This window comes from Oncorhynchus mykiss, chromosome 6 (genome assembly GCF_013265735.2).
Source record: "Oncorhynchus mykiss isolate Arlee chromosome 6, USDA_OmykA_1.1, whole genome shotgun sequence".
Lineage (NCBI taxonomy): Eukaryota > Metazoa > Chordata > Actinopteri > Salmoniformes > Salmonidae > Oncorhynchus > Oncorhynchus mykiss.
The window spans coordinates 53,157,891-53,180,105 of NC_048570.1; the positions used below are offsets into that span (position 1 = coordinate 53,157,891).

Here is a 22,215-nt window from a genome sequence, read left to right on the forward strand (position 1 = left end):
ATATCCAGTGGATTGAATGTTAATTTCTCTACATTACGCCGCCGCCTCCGTTTTAGAAAATTTGGTAGTGCGTCCAACCTGCCTCATAACCGCAGGCCACTTCTATGGTGTTGTGTGGGCGAGCGGTTTGCTGTTGTCACCATTGTGAACTGAGTGCCCTGCGGTAAGGTTTTGTTATGGGCAGGCATAAACTGTGGTCAACTAACATCTAGGGCAATTTGAATGCGGAGATACCGTGACACGATCCAGAGCTACAGTGTGATGCCCTTTTTAAAAATATTTTTAAAGTGTCTGCTACCAGATGCATATCTATATTCCCAGTTGTGAAATCCATAGATTAGACCCTTCTGAATTAATTTGAATTGACGGATTTCCTTATGAACTTAACTCTGTAGAATCTTAATGTTTGTTTATTTTTGTTCAGTATAGTAAACCATACAATTCTGAAAACACATTTATAAAATAATATACTTATTAGATTTGCACCTTTGTTCTTACATAATATAACCATATACAATTTACAATTTTACAAATTTACAATTTCACAAATTTACAATTTCATCCCTGCGTCTTCTGCAATGGATTATTCAGTTGGCTGAGACAGGCGCAACTCAGAATGGTGTCGTGTGCCTAAAATAAATATTTCCAATGCCTGTCAATTAAATTGGGTCAGTCCTAGTGTTTGCGCATCTATGGGCAAAAGTGCTTGGTGGTGAATATTCAGACGTGTATTTCACATTTGCCATTTGAGTGAAATCTACCCCCTGTGTGTTGTAGACGTTAAAGTGGAACTTTGGGTCTCCTCGCGATGAGTATGTGGAGCAGCTTAAAGTTCAGATGGCTCCCTGTGTGGCCAAGTGGCTTCAGGAGGAACTCTTCCACCATGACTTCCAGCACCACATCAAGGCCATCAACTCCATGATAGAGGTGAGACCACATGCATACATAGACTTCTAGTACCAACTCTGAGCTTTCACCGCCATAACAGGTGAGCTACATACTGACCCAGATATAGTAGAATTTGTGAGTGATGCGTTGCACCCTTAGTCAGGTGGCTGGTAGCAGGGGCACAGGTGTCCCGTACCTCTGGGGACACCAATGTGCACATGGGCTGTCTGGCTCACACACACACACACACACACACACACACCACCACCAAAACACACACAGACATACTCCAGCATCATGATAAATCAATCAATGAGTGCAATTACATGCATTGTATGCTTGTAATATACCAGGGCACACTATGCATACAAAAGTATCTGGACACCCCTTCAAATTAGTGGATTTGGCTATTTCAGCCACACTCTTTGCTGACAGGTGTATAAAATCAAGCACACAGCCATGCAATCTCCAAACGTTGGCAGTAGAATGGCCAATACTGAAGAGCTCAGTGAATATCAATATGCCACCGTCATAGTATGCCACCTTTCCAACAAGTCAGTTTATCAAATTTCTTCCGCAAAGTGGTAGGCCACACAAGCTCACAGAACGGGACCGCCGAGTGCTGAAGTGCATAAAATTGCCTGTCCAAACTGCCTCTGGAAGCAACGTCAGCACCAGAGCTGTTCCTCGGGAGCTTCATGGCCATGGGTTTCCATGGCCAAGCAACCGCACAAAAGCCTAAGATCACCATGCGCAATGTCAAGCGTCGGCTGGAGTGGTGTATAGCTCGCCACTATTGTACTCTGGAGCAGTGGAAACACATTCTCTAGAACGATGAATCACAATTCACCATCTGGCAGTCTGGACGAATCTGGTTTTGGCGGATGCCAGGAGAACGCTACCTGCCCGAATGCATAGTGGCAACTGTAAAGTTTGGTGGCGGAATAATGGTCTGGGGCTGTTTTTGTGGTTCGATCACCTTTGGGATGCGAACCACCTTTGGATGTGTCTGGCCTCACTAATGCTCTTGTGGCTGAATGGAAGCAAGTCCCCACAGCAATGTTTCAACATATAGTGGAAGACCTTCCCAGAAGAGTGGAGGCTGTTATAGCAGCAAAGCGGGGACCAACTCCATATTAATGCCTATGATTTTGGAATGGCATGTTCGACCAACAGGTGTCCACATACTTTTGGTCATGTGTATTTCGAAATGTCAGCGATAATTTTCAATATAACGTTTAAAAACAAATGTAGTGTAACGCCACTGCTTTTAACTATGTCGTATGTATAACTAAGACATCGAAGGTGTCAAATGATATGCCGCTCCAGCTTTTCTAGGGGCTAGATGTCAAGATCATGCTTCTTGGTTACAGCTGAGTATCATCTGCATTTTAATGGATGAGAGCTTCCTACTGCCTGAGCTATGTTGATGTCAATTGAGAAGAGTGTGGTGCATAGGATCAAGTCTTGGGGTACTTTTTTGGGGGGGTCAAGTTTAAGTTTAGAAGGTGTGGGAGATGAGGAAATGTTGGACGGGCAAGGAGGCATGGCTGAGTCAAATGGGAATCCTGACTTAAAGAAGGGGTGATTAAAGAGCTCAGCCATGTGCTTGTCAGTAACAACCACATCAACATTAAGGGACATGGGCTGTGAGGAGGATAGTTTATTCTCCATGTCCTTAAAGTAACTCACTTTGGCCTTCCGGATAGCCTGAGTGCACTTATTTCTCATTTGCCTGAACGAGAGAGCCAGTCAGTTTGAGTATGCGTGTGCCGAGCCTTTCGCCAAATGCAATTCTTGAGGTGGAGTTACTCTGCAAGACCATGGTCGAACCAGGGGCTGAACCCATTTTTAATTCAAATTTTCTTTATTGGGGCATGTTAAAAATATCACTGAAGACTTCAAAGAAAGGTCCAAGATTTTTCAACAGAGGGGGTCAAGCTGATTCTACACCAATTTAGAGGCCAGGTCATGAAGGAAGGCTTGGTCATTACATTTTTTTAGTAAGCTTTTGACCAATCAGGACAGGTCATTTCACTGAGCAGCCATTACAAACACAGACTGTAAAACAGGCTGTAAAATAAGCTCATTATAGAAAACACGACTGATACGCATCAGGGTTATTTGTAAAGATAACATCCAGGAGAGTAGCCTTTTCTGGGTGTTTGGAGTTGTACCTTGTGGGATTGGTAATAATCTGAGAGATTTAGGACTTGGTCATGTGGTTTAAGCATGTCCCAGTTTTGGTCACCAAGCAGGACAAATTCTGACTTAGTGTAAGGAGTCAGGAGAGAGTTTAGGGCAATGACCAACACATCTGGATTGGAGCTGTGAACCCACATGAAGTGGGATGTTCGCTAAAAAAGACTGGTACCCAGACTAGACATTGAATCCCCTCCTGGATCAAGATCCCTGTTGCCGACATTATGTAACAAAATAAATATATATTTGTCTTCTAAATAGCGCCCCTTGTGTCCACTTCCAGTAATACCATATTCCCAGGTATTTTACAGAAATGGTATGAAAATCTGGATACTGCCCAAACCCTAATGCACAGTAGAAATTTGATATTACATTTATGGTAGTAGGTAGATTATGCAACACTCATGTTGACACCTTACTCTGCTTGTCTTAATCAGAGTAAAGTCGATCTAAATTAGAATATGCAGATTAAAACACCTGCTTTTCTGAGCACTCTTTCATATTATTAGGACATATACCTTAAACGGCATTCCAGCTGTGTATTTGATCTGCACGTATGCTAGCACCAGCCGAGTGAGCCTCCCACTTTAGCACAAGTGAAGTTAGTTCGGAACAACTGAATGTATGCGTCTTAGAAGTACTTTTCACAATCTTTATGTCCAAACTCCGAATCAGACATTGGGGTAGAACGTTTCTTTTGATTTGATTATTTTCTGCATTCATCAGTGTGCCATCAGGTAGCCTGATTTCAGTGTGTCCATGTAAGTACGATGATTAGGGTAATCTTTCTTCTTGCAAAGCATGTAAACTTTTTAATCAAATTATTCTTAATCTAACTATCCACAACCACATTTTGTGCTTGTCCATCTCACCTCATACACATAAAGAATGGTTACATCTCTGGCAATAAAAGCAGAATCCCATAGCTAGCCCGTTTTATTTTTTTATTTTTTACCCAATTTCATCGTATCCAATTGGTAGTTAGTCTTGTCTCATCGCTGCTACCCCCGTACGAATTCGGGAGAGGTGACGGTTGAGAGCCGTGCGTCCTACGAAACCCAACCAAGCCGCACTGTTTCTGGACACAATGCCTGTAAACCAGCCGTACCAATGTGTCGTAGGAAACACCGTACACCTGGCAACTATGTCAGTGTGCACTGCGCCCGGCCTGCAACAGGAATCGCTAGTGCGCAATGGGACAAGGACATCCCTGCCGGCCAAATCCTCCCCTAACCCGGACGACGCTGGGCTAATTGTGCACCACCCCATGGGTCTCCCAGTCGCGGCTGCTGCGACAGAGCCTGGACTCGAACCCAGAATCTCTAATGGCAGTGCCTTAGACTACTGTGCCACTCGGGAGGCATAGCTATCCCTTCTAATACTAAAATAATTGTATCCAAAGTGACTTACAGTAGTGAGAGCATACCTTTCATACTGGTCCCCTGTGGAATCTAACTCACCACCCTGGTACAAGTGCCATGCTTTACCAACTGAGCCGCACATGATTTCCATAGTACTTGATGAATAGTGGGAAATAACCAGTATAAACATCATGGTGACCCTACCTTCATTTTGGAAGCAATCCTACATGTATGAATGAATAAAGTTAACCCTCTACCTTTTCTCTCTCCTCTCATCATCCCTTGGGCAGTGTCTGGAGGAAGAACACGAGGCAATGGTGGCCTGCCTAGACCTGGTCCTGAAGTGGTACACGCTGCGCTTCTTTGACACAAACACCAGTGTGCTGATGAAGGCCCTGGAGTACCTGAAGCTCCTTTTCCTCAGCCTCAGCAAGCACAACTACCACCTCAGTGAACAGGAGGCCAACTCCTTCATCCCCTACCTCGTCCTCAAGGTCCGTCACTGGGGTATCAAGGCTACATCCCAAATTACACCCAATACCTATATAATTCACTACTTTTACCAGAGCCCTATGGGCCCTGGTCAAAAGTAATGCGCTACAAGGCGAATAGGGTGGCGTTTGAGACTTAACCTGTGTTTCACTGATAACTTTTTCACGCTGAGCAGTACTGTGCTGGCCTGTGTATAGATCTGTTATATACTATAAGGGGTTGTTTATTCGCTACCAACATATGTAATTAGCTGTGGTGGGGTGTGAGCGTGATAAATTGCACTGTATCGTGGCGCTGGTTGCAGTGGCACAGGCGTCTCGTCCCGCACTTCGCTGGGGACACCATGTCCACAGGGACCATCTGACTCACCCCCGCCACCACCCAAAAAAATATTTCAAGTTTATCAACTCTAATCTGACAAGTATTCCTACAATTGGGCGGCACACAATTGGCCCAGTGTCGTCCGGGTTTGGCCGGTGTAGACTGTCATTGTAAATAAGAATTTGTTCTTAACTGACTTGCCTAGTTAAATAGGAGAGGGGGAAATGGTCACAGATTGCAGTTGAACTGCCCTGACTGGTCTTCAACTCTAACCCTCTTGAGTGTTTACTTATTTGTTTGCTCTGTTGCCCCCCTCCCCTTCAGGTGGGGGAGTCTAAAGACGTGGTTAGGAAGGACGTGCGAGCCATCATGGGCATGCTGTGTAAGGTCTACCCTGCCAGCAGGATGTTCCCTTTTCTCATGGAGGGAACCAAATCCAAGAACTCCAAACAGAGAGCCGGTGAGAAGACATAATACTCTGGGCATCGAATGAGAGCATTACCCCTTGTATTAGAATGTTTCTCTAGCTTTATCTGTATTTTGGTCTTGTAAGTCTTTCTAAAATGTATTAAGACACACTGGGTTAATCTGGCTTAAACCACTGGGTTAAACTTTACGGAACTTCTTTGGGCATGCGCAGTTTTATTTTCGGTTACAGGTTGTGATTGAATATCTTTAGTACCTTGCACATCATTCCGCATGCTTTCATGACCTAATTGATTGCGTCTAACAACTGGCCTGGTGGCTCACTGTGGGGAGGGTGGCTAATGGCTGCAGAATATTTTTGCAGCTTGAATCTCAAATTAGTTTTTTTTTAACTTTCTGATGTATACTGAACAAAAATAAATGAAATATGCAACAATTTCAAATATTTTAGTGAGTTACAATTCATATTGCAGGTGAAAACCTGAGGAAAATCCAATCAGGAAATGCCTCTTATTTTGAAACCTCTCTGTTCCTATGCATGCCTATCCATTTAAAGGGATATCAACCAGATTCCTTTTTTTATGGTTTCCCTACGGTGTCAACAGTCTTTAGACATAGTTTCAGGCTTTTATTTTGAATAATGAGCGTGAAAGATCACATTGCGTAAGTGGATAGGTGGGGGGGGCTCAGAAAAAGTTTTGCGCTACAGAGTAACGCGGCCATTTTTTGACCCGGTGTTACTGAAAAACCTACACACCCAGTTGATATATTATATATTATCGAATATATATTTTAAAAACAACCTGAGGATTGATTATTAAAAAACGTTTGACATGTTTCTGTGGATATTATTTGGAATATACGTCTGCGTTGTCGTGACCGCTCTTTCCTGTGGATTTCTGAACATAACGCGACAAACAAACGGAGGTATTTATGGTTTAAAAATACTTTATGGAACAAAGGTAACATTTGTTGTGTAGCTGGGAGTCTCGTGAGTGAAAACACAATTTGATTGCTTTTCTGATTTTCGTGACCTAGCTACTTAATGCTTAGTGTACATAATGTTATGCTGTGCTATTGATAAATTTACACAAACGCTTGGATTGCTTTTGCTGTAAAGCATAATTTCAAAATCTGAGACGACAGGTGGATTAACAAAAGGCTAAGCTGTGTTTTGCAATATTGCGCTTGTGATTTCATGAATATTAATATTCTTTAGAAATATTATTTGACTGTGGCGCTATGCTATTCAGCGGTTGCTGACAAATGATCCCTTTAACGGGATGGGTAGCGTCAAGAAGTTAACCCACTCTTCCTAGGCCATCATTGAAAATAAGAATTTGTTCTTAACTGACTTGCTTATTTTAACTTAATATAATACATCAATAAAATCAATTTAGCCTCAAGTAGATAATGAAACATGTTCAATTTGGTTTAAATAATGCAAAAACAAAGTGTTGGAGAAGAACGTAAAAGTGCAATATGTGCTATGTAAGAAAGCTAACGTCTCATGTTCTGAATAAGGAACTGAAAACATATGAAAGCTGGTGGTTCCTTTTAACATGAGTCTTCAGCATTTGTAAGTTTGTCATGGCATAATGCTATGCTAGGCTCTGCTGGCAGCAGGCAACATTTTCACGAAAATAAGAAAAGCAACCAAATTAAATCATTTACCTTTGAAGAACTTCGGATGCTTTCACTCAGGAGACTCCCAGTTAGATAGCAAATGTTCCTTTTTTCCAAAAATATTATTTTTGTAGGCGAAAAAGCTCCCGTTTCTTCACCATGCTTGGCTGAGAAATCGACCGAAAAATGCTACAACTATAACGCCAAACTTTTTTCAAAATTAGTTACATAATATCGACAGAAACACGGCAAACGTTGTTTAGGATCCATCCTCAAGGTGTTTTTAACAAATATATTCAATAATATATCCGTCGAGGCAGTTGGTTTCTCATAAGAAGCGATTGGAAAAATGGCTACCTCAGTATTTTACCCAAGGTTTTCTGCGGGAGACACAATGTGACCACATGCCATATATGGTCCCTTACAGCCATTCTTCAAGGGAAATGCCTAAACAGACGTCACAATGCTGTAGACACCTTGGGGAAAACGTGGAAAACGTAAGCTCATTCGTAGCTCATTCACAGCCATATAAGGAGTCATTGGCATGAGGTGTCCCGGATCCGGGATCGTGAATACAGCCTCAAGCTCATTACCATAACGCAACGTTAACTATTCATGAATATCGCAAATGAAATGAAATAAATATGCTAGCTCTCAAGCTTAGCCTTTTGTTAACAACACTGTCATCTCAGATTTTCAAAATATGCTTCTCAACCATAGGAAAACAATCATTTGTGTAACAGTAGCTAGCTAGTGTAGCATTTAGCATTAGCATTCAGCAGGCTTCATTTTCACAAAAAACAGAAAAGCATTCAAATAAAATAATTTACCTTTGAAGAACTTCAGATGTTTTCAATGAGGAGACTCTGTTAGATAGCAAATGTTCAGTTTTTTCTGAAAGATTATTTGTTTAGGAGAAATCGCTCCGTTTGGTGCGTCACGTTTGGCTACCAAAAAAACCCGAAAATCCAGTCATCCAAACGCCGAACTTTTTCCCAAATTAACTCCATAATATCGACTGAAACATGGCAAACGTTGTTTAGAACCAATCCTCAAGGTGTTTTTCACATATCTCTTCAATGATATATCGTTCGTGGAAGTGTGCTTTCTGTCCTGAATCCCAGGAGAAAATTGGCATGAGGTGGTTTCAAAAAATGCTGCACTTCCTGGTTGGATTTTTATCTGGGTTTCACCTGTAACATCAGTTTTGTGGCACTCACAGACAATATCTTTAAAGTTTTGGAAGCTTTCTTTCCAAAGCTGGCAATTATATGCATAGTCGAGCATCTTTTCGTGACAAAATATCTTGTTTATAACGGGAACGTTTTTCATCCAAAAATTAAAATAGCGCCCCCTAAATCCAACTGGTTAAATAAAGATTAAATAAAGGTGTAAAATTTTTAAAAAATTAAATAAATAAAACGCCGCCCAAAAATACCGATTTCCGATTGTTATGAAAACTTGAAATCGGCCCTAATTAATCGGTCGACCTCTACTTACAATGGGCCTCAGGATCTCATGGTATCTCTGTGTATTCAAATTTCCATGGATAAAAAGTGCAATCCATGTCTGTAGTTTATGCGCTGACAGACATGGCAGCTTTGCTTCTAGCTTCTAAGCAGTATTTTGTTTTTGTTTTATTACATTACTAGCCCAGGAAATGTTTTGTTATTACATACAGACGGAAAGATCTTTTGGAGATCAGTGGTGGTAACTCACCAGCATTACAACCAGGAATATGACTTTCCTTAATTGGATCCTTTGTTCGTACCCCCGGAGGCAATTGAAATTATACCAAGGGTGCTCCAAAACGAAATCTGTGGAGAAGAGGTATTCGGAGTTGACTTCTAGTCTGACTCGAGGCATGCAGACACATCCACCGCTTCCGAGTATATTACTCGTTAATGTTCAGTCTCTGCACATTAAAGTAGATGAGCTCAGGGCAAGGATTTCCTTCCAGAGAGACATCAGGGATTGTAACATACTCTCACTGAAACATGGCTCTCTCAGGATATACTGTCCACGTCATAGAGCCAGCTGAGTTCTCAGTACATTGCGCAGAAAGGTAAAATAAACTCTCCAGGAAGAAGAAAGCCGGTGGTGTATGTTTAATGATTAACTACTCATGGTGTGATTGTGGTAACATACAGAAACTCAAGTCCTTTTGTTCACCCGACATAGAATACCTCACAATGAAATGCCGACTGTAATACCTCCCAAGAGAATTATCTTCGGTTATAGTCAGCCGTGTATATTCCCTCAAGCTGATACCACGACGTCCCTCAAGGAACTACACTGTACTTTGTGCAAACTGGAAACCACATAACCCGAGGCCGCATTTATTGTAGCTGGGGATTTTAAACAAAGCAAATTTGCAAAAAGCGCTGTCGCTTTCTACCAACACATTGACTGTAGTACTTGCTCCGGGTTGACCTACAAGGCCCTCTGCTCTTCCTTTGGCAAGTCAGATCATGACTCTGTTTTGCTGCTGTCATTCTAAAGGCAGAAACTCAAAAAGGAAGTACTCGTGCTAAGGTCTATTAAAACCAGTTGCACTTAGCCATCCCGGATCCGGGATCGTGAATACAGCCTCAAGCTCATTACCATAACGCAACGTTAACTATTCATGAATATCGCAAATGAAATGAAATAAATATGCTAGCTCTCAAGCTTAGCCTTTTGTTAACAACACTGTCATCTCAGATTTTCAAAATATGCTTCTCAACCATAGGAAAACAATCATTTGTGTAACAGTAGCTAGCTAGTGTAGCATTTAGCATTAGCATTCAGCAGGCTTCATTTTCACAAAAAACAGAAAAGCATTCAAATAAAATAATTTACCTTTGAAGAACTTCAGATGTTTTCAATGAGGAGACTCTGTTAGATAGCAAATGTTCAGTTTTTTCTGAAAGATTATTTGTTTAGGAGAAATCGCTCCGTTTGGTGCGTCACGTTTGGCTACCAAAAAAACCCGAAAATCCAGTCATCCAAACGCCAAACTTTTTCCCAAATTAACTCCATAATATCGACTGAAACATGGCAAACGTTGTTTAGAACCAATCCTCAAGGTGTTTTTCACATATCTCTTCAATGATATATCGTTCGTGGAAGTGTGCTTTCTGTCCTGAATCCCAGGAGAAAATGACCGCAACTGAAGATTACGCACCATTTTAGACAAAGGACACTGGGCGGACCCCTGGAAAATGTAGTCCCTTATGGCCAATCTTCCAATGATATGCCTACAAATACGTCACAATGCTACAGACATCTTGAAGAAACGACAGAAAGCGCAGGCTCGTTCCTGGTGCATTCACAGCCATATAAGGAGACATTGGAAAACAGAGCTTCAGAAATTCTGCTCATTTCCTGTTTGACGTTTCATCTTGGTTTTGCCTGTAGCATGAGTTCTGTGGCACTCACAGATAATATCTTTGCGGTTTTGGAAACGTCAGACTGTTTTCTTTCCAAAGCTGTCAATTATATGCATAGTCGAGCATCTTTTCGTGACAAAATATTGCGCTTAAAACGGGCATGTTTTTTTATCCAATAATGAAATAGCGCCCCCATAGACTCAACAGGTTAAATGCTGGCTTGACCAATTGGAATCCATGCTTACTTTGATCACTTGGACTGGGTTATGTTCCGAGCGTCCTCGTCAATAACATTGACGTTTACACGGACATGGTGATAGAGTATATCAGGAAGTGTTGGTGGTGATGTTCCTACTGTGGCTAACACCTACCCATCCAGAAAATGTGGATAGATGGTGGCATTGACAGCGTGAACCACCGCATTTTTCCATGGCAAGGTGACTGGGAATATGGTTCAATAGTGTGTTTTTCCCTCAAGGCAATCACAGGCAAAATGACAGTACAGAGACAGTGGAGTCGCAATTCAGCGGCTCAGACACGAGACGGACTACAAAGGGAAAACAAGCCACGTCGCGGACACCGTTTTGCTCCCGGACAAGCTGAACACCTTCCTCCGTTTTAAGGATAACACAGTGCCACCAACGTGGCCGGTTTTCTGTGGTTCTTTGTGGCTGACGTGAGTAAGACATCACAAGGCTGCCGGCCCAGACTGCATCCCTAACCGCGTGCTCAGAGCATGGACAGACCAGCTGGCTGGAGTATTCACGGATATATTCAATCTCTCCCTATCCAAGTCTGCTGTCCCCACTTGCTTCAAGATTTTAACCATTGTTCCCTAGACCCACTTCAGTTTGCATACCGCCCCAATAGATCCACAGACGATGCAATCGCCATCGCACTGCACACTGTCTGATCCCAATCTGACCAAGAGGAATACCTATCGAAGATTGCACTCTAGTCAATGAACAGCAGTCTTCAACACCATTCATACACTCCAAGCTTATTAAGCTCGGGGCCATGGGTGCTGAACCCTGCCCTGTGCAAATGGGTCCTGAACTTCTCGACGGGGCCGCCCCCAAGTAGTGAAGGTAGGAAACAACAGCACCAATTCACTGATCCTCAACACGGGCCCCACAAGGGTGTGTGCTCAGCCCCCTCCTTTACTCCCTGTTCACCCATGACTTTATGGCCATGCACGCCTCCAACTTGCTTTCTAACGTTGTGTATGATCTGTGTAGTAATATTCTAATCAGAAAGCCATTTGCATTGCTAATTACAGCCTAATGTTAGCTGGCTAACATTGAACCTAGTTTGTTAGCTTTAGCTACCTCCAGATTCATACTACAGCTATGACCGTTTGTATTGGTAGTATATGAGTTGGGATTATGCCGGTTTATTATTTACATGTCTAAACAAGACTCCACTTTGGCCGGATTATTACATGACCCATCAAATTAGCCACGTGTGTCAGGTGATTACGACCTATTACATTTCATGAACATGTGTACATGTCTAGACAATAATGACCCATCCACTTAGCTAGATGTGGTTATAGCATTTCCTTGCCATCACCCACCAGTTTAAACAAGTGTGTTGGTAAGCCTCATCTAATAATTATAAATATTTATGTAACCACTTGACTGTACTATTAACCTCTCTGATCTCCCAAACCCGGATCCGGTATCGTGACTACAGCCTCAAGCTCATTACCATAACGCAACGTTAACTATTCATGAAAATCGCAAATGAAATAAATATGCCATCTCTCAAGCTTAGCCTTTTGTAAACAAGACTGTCATCTCAGATTTTCAAAATATGCTTCTCAACCATAGGAAAACAATAATTTGTGTAAAAGTAGCTAGCTAGTGTAGCATTTAGCGTTAGCATTAGCGTTAGCATCCAGCACGCAACATTTCAACAAAAACATAAAAGCCTTCAAATAAAATAATTTACCTTTGAAGAACTTCTGATGTTTTCAATGAGGATACTCTGTTAGATAGCAGATGCTCAGTTTTTCCAAAAAGATTATTTGTGTATTAGAAATAGCTCCGTTTTATACATCACATTTGGCTACCAAAAAAACCCGAAAATTCAGTCCTCAAAACGCGAACTTTTTTCCAAATTAACTCCATAATATCGACTGAAAACATGGCAAACGTTGTTTAGAATCAATCCTCAAGGTGTTTTTCACATATCTCTTCAATGATATATCGTTCATGGAAGCATGGTTTCTCCCCTCAATCAAATGGAAAAGTACAAGCAGTTGGCAATTGCGCACCGAATTCCACGCAGGACACCAGGCGGACACTTGGAAAATGTAGTCTCTTATGGTCAATCGTCCAATGATATGCCTACAAATACGTCACAATGCTGCTAACACCTTGGGGGAACGACAGAAAGTGTAGGCTCATTCCTTGCGCAATCACAGCCATATAAGGAGACAATGGATAACAGAGCTTCAGAAATTCTGCTCATTTCCTGGTTGACGCATCATCTTGGTTTCGCCTGTAGAATGAGTTCTGGGGCACTTACAGACAATATCTTTGCAGATTCTGAAACTTCAGAGTTTTCTTTCAAAAACTGTCAAGAATATGCATAGTCGAGCATCTTTTCGTGACAAAATATCGCGCTTAAAACGGGAATGTTTTTTTATCCAAAAATGAAATAGCGCCCCTAGAGATCAAAGAGGTTAACATCCTTCTGTATCCTGTGCATTTGACAACCTTGGTATAGCAAATTCAAGGAGACTTGCTTTCATTCAGCTACAGGAGCATTAGTGAGGTTGGGCAATTAGGCCTGGCTCGCAGTCGTCGTTGTAATTCATCCCAAAGCTGTTCGATGGGGTTGAGATCAGAGCTTTGTGCAGGCCAGTGAAGTTCTTCCACACCGATCTCGACAAACCATTTCTGTAAATACTTTGCTTTGCATTGTGGCACTGTCATGCTGAAACAGGGAAGGGTCTTCACCAAACTGTTGGCACAAAGTTGGAAAGAAACTGAATCGTCTAGAATGTCATTACATGCGGTAGCTTTAAGATTTCCCTTCACTGGAACTAAGGGGCCTAGGCTGAACCATGAAAAACAGGCACAGACATTCCTTCTCCACCGAACTTTACAGTTGGCACTATGCATTCGAAGGTAGCGATTTCTCTGGCATCCACCAACCCCAGTGTTTGTCGGACTGCCAGATGGTGATTCATCACTCCAGAGTGCGCACTTCCACTGCTCCAGAGTCCAATGGTGGCTAGCTTTACACCACTCCAGCCGACGAAGATTGTTATTTTAGGCTTGTGCAGCTGCTTGGCCATGGAAACCCATTTCATGAAGCTCCTGACAAACAGTTTGTGTGCTGAAGTTGCTTCCAGAGGCAGATTGAAAGTCAGTAGTCAGTGTTGCAACCGAGGACAGACTATCTAAGTGCTTCAGCACTCGGCGGTCCCGTTCTGTGAGCTTGTGTGGCCTACTACTTTGCGACTGAGCCGTTGTTGCTCCTAGATGTTTCCACGCCACAAAAACCACTATCGATGATGATCTGCTGTTGGAAAAACATATGGTTTTGCATCCCCTGCTGTATTGTGGATAAGGAGTTAACTGTTTAACCAAACAGAGGGTGTTCTTTAATGGAAGCCTCCAACATAATCTAGGTAGAATCAGGAATTCTCCAGGGCAGCTGTCTAGGCCCATTGAAGTAATCTTCACTAGCAATTTGCCGCTGGCTTTGAGTAAAGCAAGTGTCTAGTTATGTGGATGACTCAACACTATGCACTTCAGCTACTACAGCGACTGAAATGACTGCAACACTTAACTATTGTATTTGGGACAAATTCGACAAACCCTAAATCTTGTAATACATAATTTGGAAATTGAGCAAGTTGAGATGACTGTCATGGTCAAAACCTATTGATTCAACAGTAGCTAAGATGGGGTTACTCATCAGGTAGGGACTTAAGAAAATTGCAATTAACTCAGAATAGGGCAGCACGGCTGGCCCTTGGATGTACACAGAGAACAAGCATTTATAATATGCATGGCAATCTCTCCTGGTTCAGTGGAGGAGATTGACTTCATTACTAGTATTTGTGAGGTATTGAAATGTTGAATGCACTGAGCTGTCTGTTTAAACGACAGCTCAGACTCCCATGCATACCCCACAAGACATGCCACCAGAGCTTTCTTCACAGTCCCTGTCCAACAGACAATGGGAGGCACACAGTTCTACATAGAGCCACGACTGCATGGAACTCTATTCCACATCCGGTAACTGATGCAAGCAGTATAATCAGATTTTTTTTAAACGGATAAAAATGCACTTTATGGAACAGGCGGGACTGAAGCAACACAGACACACATACACATGGATTGTGTTGTAGATATGTGGTAGTGGAGTAGGGGCCTGATGACAAACACTTTGTTGTGAAATGTTTATTTTTTATTATTGTATAACTGCTTTAATTTTTCCTACTCTCAGGAAGGCAGCAGCTAATTGATATCCTTAATAAATACAAAAACACTTACAGTTGACCGGTGCAACTCTAGCTGGGCTGAAATTTGACCAAGTGACTTGTTGGAAAGGTGTCCTATGAAGGTGCCACGTTGAAAGTCACTGAGCTCTTCAGCAAGGCCATTCTACTTCCGCGGTTTGTCTATGAAGATTGCATGGTTGTGCTCAATTTTATTCACCTGTGAGCAACAGGTGTGGCTGTAATAGAAAAATCCACTAATTTGAAGTTTTGTCCACGTACTTGTGTATGCTTTGGGGGTGTATGATATTTGTGAGTCAAGTTTCTCACTCAACATTATTCATTCAACTATCAGTAATCATTGTAGTGTTCACAATGTAGAAGTGTTTAGAAATATTCTGTTCTTATTTACAGTAAGTGACTCCAAAAATGACAATTTGTATTGTGTACAAAATCTGAAACACAACAAAAACAAACAGCAAATGCATCCAACAAGTTTGTTTCACAAGCTTGATGTCATCTTTGTGTGCTAGGAATATGGGACCAAATACTATACCTTTGACTACTTTAATACACACATTTGTCTTAATACTTGTGCTCCCAAAGAATGGGGGGACTGGTATCAGAAGTCCACTAACTTCGTATTAATTTGTATCATTTCACGGTTCACCAAACCCATGGTTTGGTACAGTACGTATTGTGATTTTGGGGTCACGGTTCAGTTACAGTACAGCGGGGAAAGGACATGCCAACAGTTACTCTTGTTAATTTCTGTTTTATTTGGCTAAAAACACCAAATTAAAAAGCATCCTATTTGTGGCCTAAGTCCAGTTTCTGTGACGACATTCACAATGTTCCTGGCATTGTCTGTTGTGACGGATAATGTTGGGCCTTCTAAGTAGAAATCAAAAAATGTGGATCCGTTCCAAAACGGACCTTGGGCTTTCCTCCTCGAACAAATATGCATTTTTCAATATAGAGACCCATTCCAAATGGCCCAGAGGACAACCATTTCCATATACATATGGTCGGATCAGAGTGAGGGAAGCAGTTGGAAGACCATTTGTATGCTATTTTTTTTTATTGATAATTTTTGTTGTTGGTATTTTACCCTTTTTCTCCCCAATTTCGTGATATCCAATTGCAATCCAAAAACAATCTGGTCATCACTCTGGAGAGGCAAAGCTCGAGTCATGTGTCCTTTGAAACATGACCTGGCAAACCGCGCTCCTTAACGCCGCTCCTTAACGCACGCCCGCTTAACTAGGAAGCCAGCCACCGATGTGTCGGAGGAAACACTGTTCAACTAACGACCGGAGTCAGCCTGCAAGCACCCGGCCTCACGAGGCAATGGTATACAACGCAGCGTAGACGTAGCCTATAGGCCTAGTGTCTTATTTTATTTTTACATATATATTGTGTTGATTCGGGTTCAGTGCGGGCCGACGTCCCTGTGCCGACCAGATCGGTATGAATACTGTACGTGTACAGGCATATTTCAAATCCAAAATGCTAGAGTATAGACAAAAAAATGTGTCACTGCCCCAATAATTATGCAGGGCACCGTATATTACATAGACAGTACCAGTCAAAAGTTTGGACACCTACTCAATCAATCAAATTAATCTTTATTTTTACTATTTTCTATAATATGAAAACATCAACTATAAAATAACACATGGAATCATGTAGTAACCAATTTATGATTCTTCAAAGTAGCCACCCTTTGCCTTGACAGCTTTGCACACTCTTGGAATTCTCTCAAAGCAGCTTCATGAGGAATGCTTTTCCAACAGTCTTGAAGGAGTTTCCACATATGCTGAGCACTTGGCTGCTTTTTGTTAACTGCGGTCCAACTCATCCCAAACCATTTCAATTGGGTTGAGGCAGAGTGATTGTGGAGGTCAGGTCATCTGATGCAGCACTCATCACTCTTGGTCAAATAGCCTTTACATAGCCTGGAGGTGTGTGTTGGGCCATTGTCCTGTTGAAAAACAAATGATAGTCCCAATAAGCGCAAACCAGATGGCATGGTGTGTCGCTGCAGAATGCTGTGGTAGCCATGCTGGTTAAGTGTGCCTTGAATTCTAAATAAGGCAGTGTCACCAACAAAGCACCATCTTACCACCTCCGCATGCGTGGTTCCCCCGTGAAGCATGGGGTGATCATCTGTTCACCTACTCTGCGTCTCACAAAGACACAGCGGTTGTAACAAACTCTCCTTTGGACTCATCAGAACAAAGGACAGATTTCCATTGCTTGTGTTTCTTGGCCCAAGCAAGTCTCTTCTTCTTATTGTTGTATTTTAGTAGTGGTTTCTTTGCCGTAATTTGACCATGAAGGCCTGCTTCACACAGGTTCCTCTGAACTGTCGATGTCTATTATTTGAACTCTGAATAATTTATTTGTGCTGCTATTTCTGAGGCTGGTAACTCCTAATGAGTTTATCCTCTCCAGCTGAGGTAACTCTGGGTTTTCCCTTCCTGTGGCGGTCCTCATGAGAGCCAGTTTCATCATAGAGCATGATGGTTATTTCAACTGCACTTGAAGAAACTTTAAAAGTTCTTGAAATGTTCCGATTGACTGACCTTGTCTTAAAGTAATGATGGACTGTTTTCTCTTTGCTTATTTGAGCTCTTCTGGCCAAAACATGGACTTGGTCTTTAACCAAATAGGGATATATTCTGTATACCACCCCTACTTTGTCACAACACAACTGATTGGCTCAAATGCATTAAGAACGAAATCAATTACCCAAATTAACTTAAGTTAATATGCATTGTTATGATTTAAAATGCAAACATTTTATACAGTTTCTGACTTAACTATACAAGTAACTCAAATGCTACTCCGTTTGCTGCAAGGACTTAACAAGTAGTTTCGTTGGTGGAGTTTAAACACTTGATCGATGTATGTGATTGTCTTTACGACAGCTGTTAGTCAAGACTTTCATGTTTTTAACTTATGTAATTGTTGTACTGTTTTTGTTTAATGTTAGTGTATGTAAGTTTTGTCTGAAACGTTGTTCCCTCTGCTGCTATTGGACCAGGTCTCTCTTGGAAAATGTTCTCAATGAGAAAAACCTGTATTTTTAAAAAGGCACACTTGTTAATTGACATTTATTCCAGGTGACTACATCATGCAGCTGGTTGAGAGAATGCCAATAGTGTGCAACGCTGTGATCAAGGCAAAGGGTGGCTACTACTAAAGAATCTCAAATATATAAAATATTTGGTTACAACATGATCCCATCTGTTATTTCAGTGTTGATGTCTTCACTATTCAATGATGTAGAAAACAGTAAAAAAAAAAAAAACCTTGCATGAGTAGGTGTCAACTTTTCACTGGTACTGTACATTAAAATGTTTAATATGCACTGTTAAGATTTACTTCGTCATGTATGCGTTATTTGAGGACCAGCAGTAGGACTTTCTTTTCCCCAGGAATGGGAATCAAACCTATACTTGATGTATCTAAATATTTACAATGCATGGTGAAATATATATGTATTTACACTTTGTATAATCATCCTACGTCCTTTTCTGTAAAATTACTCTGCTGTGATTGTAACTGGAAGAATTTGGCATTTTGTTAAGGATTCAAAGACTTGCCTTGAATTTTGTTCATGATGCATGCAAATACATTTTGTCCAGCCCTCATTTTCAGACCTGTGTAAACAAGCTAAACTTTGAATATGGAGGTTTAGCCATCTCTGTTGCTCAAGTGGGTGTACATTAAGGATTGGTTGGTGCACTATTTCTCACCAGAAATGTGCACGTGTGACTCGTAGTAGCAAGGCTGCTACTTGTTTTCCTATGGGAAAAGCTCACAGTTGCTGCCTTACAAAAGGTATAAGCAGAGGGTTTACCCGGAGTTTGAAACTAGGGTCTCACCTTCATTTCAGTAAGTTGTTTCCATTTCTGCTATTGTCTTGTTTAGTAGACCTATGTTAATTGATCAGTTATTGTAATGTTCTCTTGCTATAGCTGTATGTCATTAGTAAGCTGCTAATAGGCTTCGGTGGTATCCAGATTGTCATACCTTCTTACAGATGTCTTACTGGGATTTTCGGTATACTAGCAATGAACACAATGGGGCTGCTGTTTTCCAAGCTAACAAGTGCATGTAGAATGCTAACGACCGCGTTGCGAACATTTTATACAGTTTCTGACTTAACTATACAAGAAACTCAAATGCTACTCCGTTTGCTGCATGGACATAACAAATAGCCAGCAAGGCTATTGATCCTGGAAGGGATTCTCTGCTGTCACCAAGCGAATGCTTCATTTTTGGAAGAAGCTACCACTTAGCTAGATGGCTAACTAGCTACTAAATTAGTGTCCTATATACTCTCTGGGGGGACACCCATGTGACTCAGTCTTAAACAGGGATTTTTTTTGTCATACTATTAAAAATGACTTTAAATGCCTTAACCTACCCCAGGACTACATACCACAATGTTCATATTCAAAGGCAATGTTGGCTCATTTTATTACAAAGATGGTGTTCTCTATCAATCTAACTCCCTGGAATTGTCTCTCCCGTCCTCAGAGTGCTTGGAGGAGCTGGGTTGTCTCATTGGATTTTACGGCATGTCTGTCTGCCAGCCGACTGCCGCCAAGTCCCTGAAAGAGATTGCTGTACACATTGGAGACCGAGACACGTCCGTCCGCAACACAGCCCTCAATACCGTGGTGACGGTCTACAACGTCTGCGGCGAGCAAGTCTACAAACTCATCGGCCATGTAGGTTTCACTCCGCAGTCTCACTCTTAAACTACACCCACATTACGAGTTAGTCTATGGATGTGAGACAACACAAACATACACATTGTCACTTCCAGCAACAGATCACGTCTATAAACGGCATAAGAGTTTCGCTAGTTCTGTATGTACACGGGCCATCTGACCCGCCATCCACCATCCGATAGACTTGTCATGTTCGTGCAATGGTGTTAAAGATGAGGCCCGCGGCCACAAGTCGTTTCAATGCAGCATGTTGGTGGTTTGAGTAAAATAAATAAACATATGTAGGTTCATCATCTATTTTCTGTCCTGCTTGCTAACGATCACCAAAATGAAAGCTAGACATTCAGGGAGCATAAAATTCCAAGAACGATGGATAGAGGATTCTTTTTGGCAACTTGACGGTGAGGAATTGTAAGCAATTTTGAAGTCCTTGCTTTGAAAATAACAGCACTCCTCCAACCTGACTTAACTGTCTCTCCCTTGTATGTGCTAACAAATACATGCCAACATTGTTAACGCTGTCCATTTTATGTTCTTGTGTTCATATTTTGTATTCCGATGAAACTGCTTGCTATTCAAATTAGGGGTGTGAATGTCAAAATGAAATCGGCATCCTTAACGTGAAGAAAATTCCCTAATGGAAAAACAATATACAGTTGAAGTCGGAAGTTTACATACACTGAGGTTGAAGTCATTAACTTGTTTTTGAACCACTCAACAAATTTCTTGTTAACAAACTATAGTTTTGGCAAGTCAAACTCAAAAAAATGCTGCTCTTTGCTTGACATCATGGGAAAACCAAAGGAAATCAGCCAAGACCTCAGAAAAATAATTGTAGACCTCCAAGTCTGGTTCATCCTTGGGAGCAATTTCCAAAAGCCTGAAGGTACCACGTTCATCTGTACAAACAATAGTACGCAAGTATAAACACCATGGGACCACGCAGCCATCATACCGCTCAGGATGGAAACGCGTTCTGTCTCCTTGAGATGAACGTACGTTGGTGCGAAAAGTGCAAATCAATCCCAGGAGAACAGCAAAGGATCTTGTGAAGATGCTGGAAAAAACGGGTACAAAAGTATCTATATCCACAGTAAAAATGAGTCCTATATCCACATAACCTGAAAGGCCGCTCAGCAAGGAAGAAGCCACTGCTCCAAAACCGCCATAAATAAGCCAGACTACGGTTTGCAACTGCACATGGGGACGAAGATCGTACTTTTTGGAGAAATGTCCTCTGGTCTGTTGAAACACAAATTCAACTGTTGGTCCATAATGACCATCATTATGTTTGGAGGAAAAAGGGGGAGGCTTGCAAGCCGAAGAACATCATCCCAACCGCGAAGCACGTGGGTGGCAGCATCATGTTGTGGGGGTGCTTTGCTGCAGGAGGGACTGGTGCACTTCACAAAATAGATGGCATCATGAGGAAAGGAAAATTGTGGATATATTGAAGCAACATCTCAATATATCAGTCAGGAAGTTAAAGCTTGGTTGCAAATGGGTCTTCCAAATGGACAATGACCCCAAGCATACTTCCAAGTTGTGGCAAAATGGCTTAAGGGCAACAAAGTCGAGGTATTAGTGGCCATCACAAAGCCCTGACCTCAATCCCATAAACTTTGTGGGCAGAACTGAAAAAGTGTGGGTGAGCAAGGAGACCTACAAACCTGACTCAGTTAAACCAGCTCTGTCAGGAGGAATGGGCCAAAAATTCACTTATTGTGGGAAGTTTGTGGAAAGCTACCCAAAACGTCCTAAGTCAAACAATTTAAAGGCAATGCTACCAAATACTAATTGAGTGAATGTAAACCTCTGACCCACTGGGAATGTGATGAAAGAAATAAAAGCTGAAATAAATCATTCTCTTTTTTTAGATTTCACATTCTTAAAATAAAGTGGTGATCCTAACTGACCGAAGACCGGGAATTTTTACATGGATTAAATGTCAGGAATTGTGAAAAACTTTAATGTATTTGGCTAAGGTGTATGTAAACTTCTGACTTCAACTGTATATATAAGACAATTCTGTTAAAATCAGTGCAACTGGGCTTGCCTGTGCTTTCTCTTCTGTGTGAGTTCAGGCTGTTGTATGTAAAATATCTTATCCTATTCATTGTTGATAAGCCTTCCTTTACTGAAGTTGCGGGACATTCCAAGCCAAGAAATTGTTAATACAGCATTCAATTGCGAGACAGCTTTTGATTGTTTATTTAAATGAGCCTAGTGCAGGCTTCTGCCTGGTGGCTAAACTGCCTCCACATTGCCCTTGCCCTCACTATGAAAGATGCAAGTGTTCTGTGTTAGAAGTACTAATCATT

At 41.6% G+C, this 22,215-nt stretch overlaps 1 protein-coding gene and 2 non-coding genes across 5 annotated transcripts in view; all 3 read left to right on the forward strand.

The window, feature by feature from the left end:
* Nucleotides 1-22,215, forward strand: part of LOC110526152 (cytoskeleton-associated protein 5) — a 91,260-nt gene that overhangs the window by 46,751 nt on the left and 22,294 nt on the right. For all 3 annotated transcript variants that reach the window (XM_036980427.1, XM_036980429.1, XM_036980428.1), the window contains 4 exons: nt 778-927; nt 4,742-4,945; nt 5,589-5,724; nt 19,698-19,891. In XM_036980427.1, the coding sequence (XP_036836322.1) occupies nt 778-927; nt 4,742-4,945; nt 5,589-5,724; nt 19,698-19,891 (684 nt within the window). The remainder of the gene's footprint in view (nt 1-777; nt 928-4,741; nt 4,946-5,588; nt 5,725-19,697; nt 19,892-22,215) is intronic.
* Nucleotides 1,021-1,125, forward strand: LOC118965122. Its single transcript, XR_005052453.1, has one exon. It is a non-coding gene; the product is annotated as a small nucleolar RNA SNORD67 (small nucleolar RNA).
* LOC118965121 lies at nt 5,205-5,313 on the forward strand. The gene has a single exon (XR_005052452.1). It is a non-coding gene; the product is annotated as a small nucleolar RNA SNORD67 (small nucleolar RNA).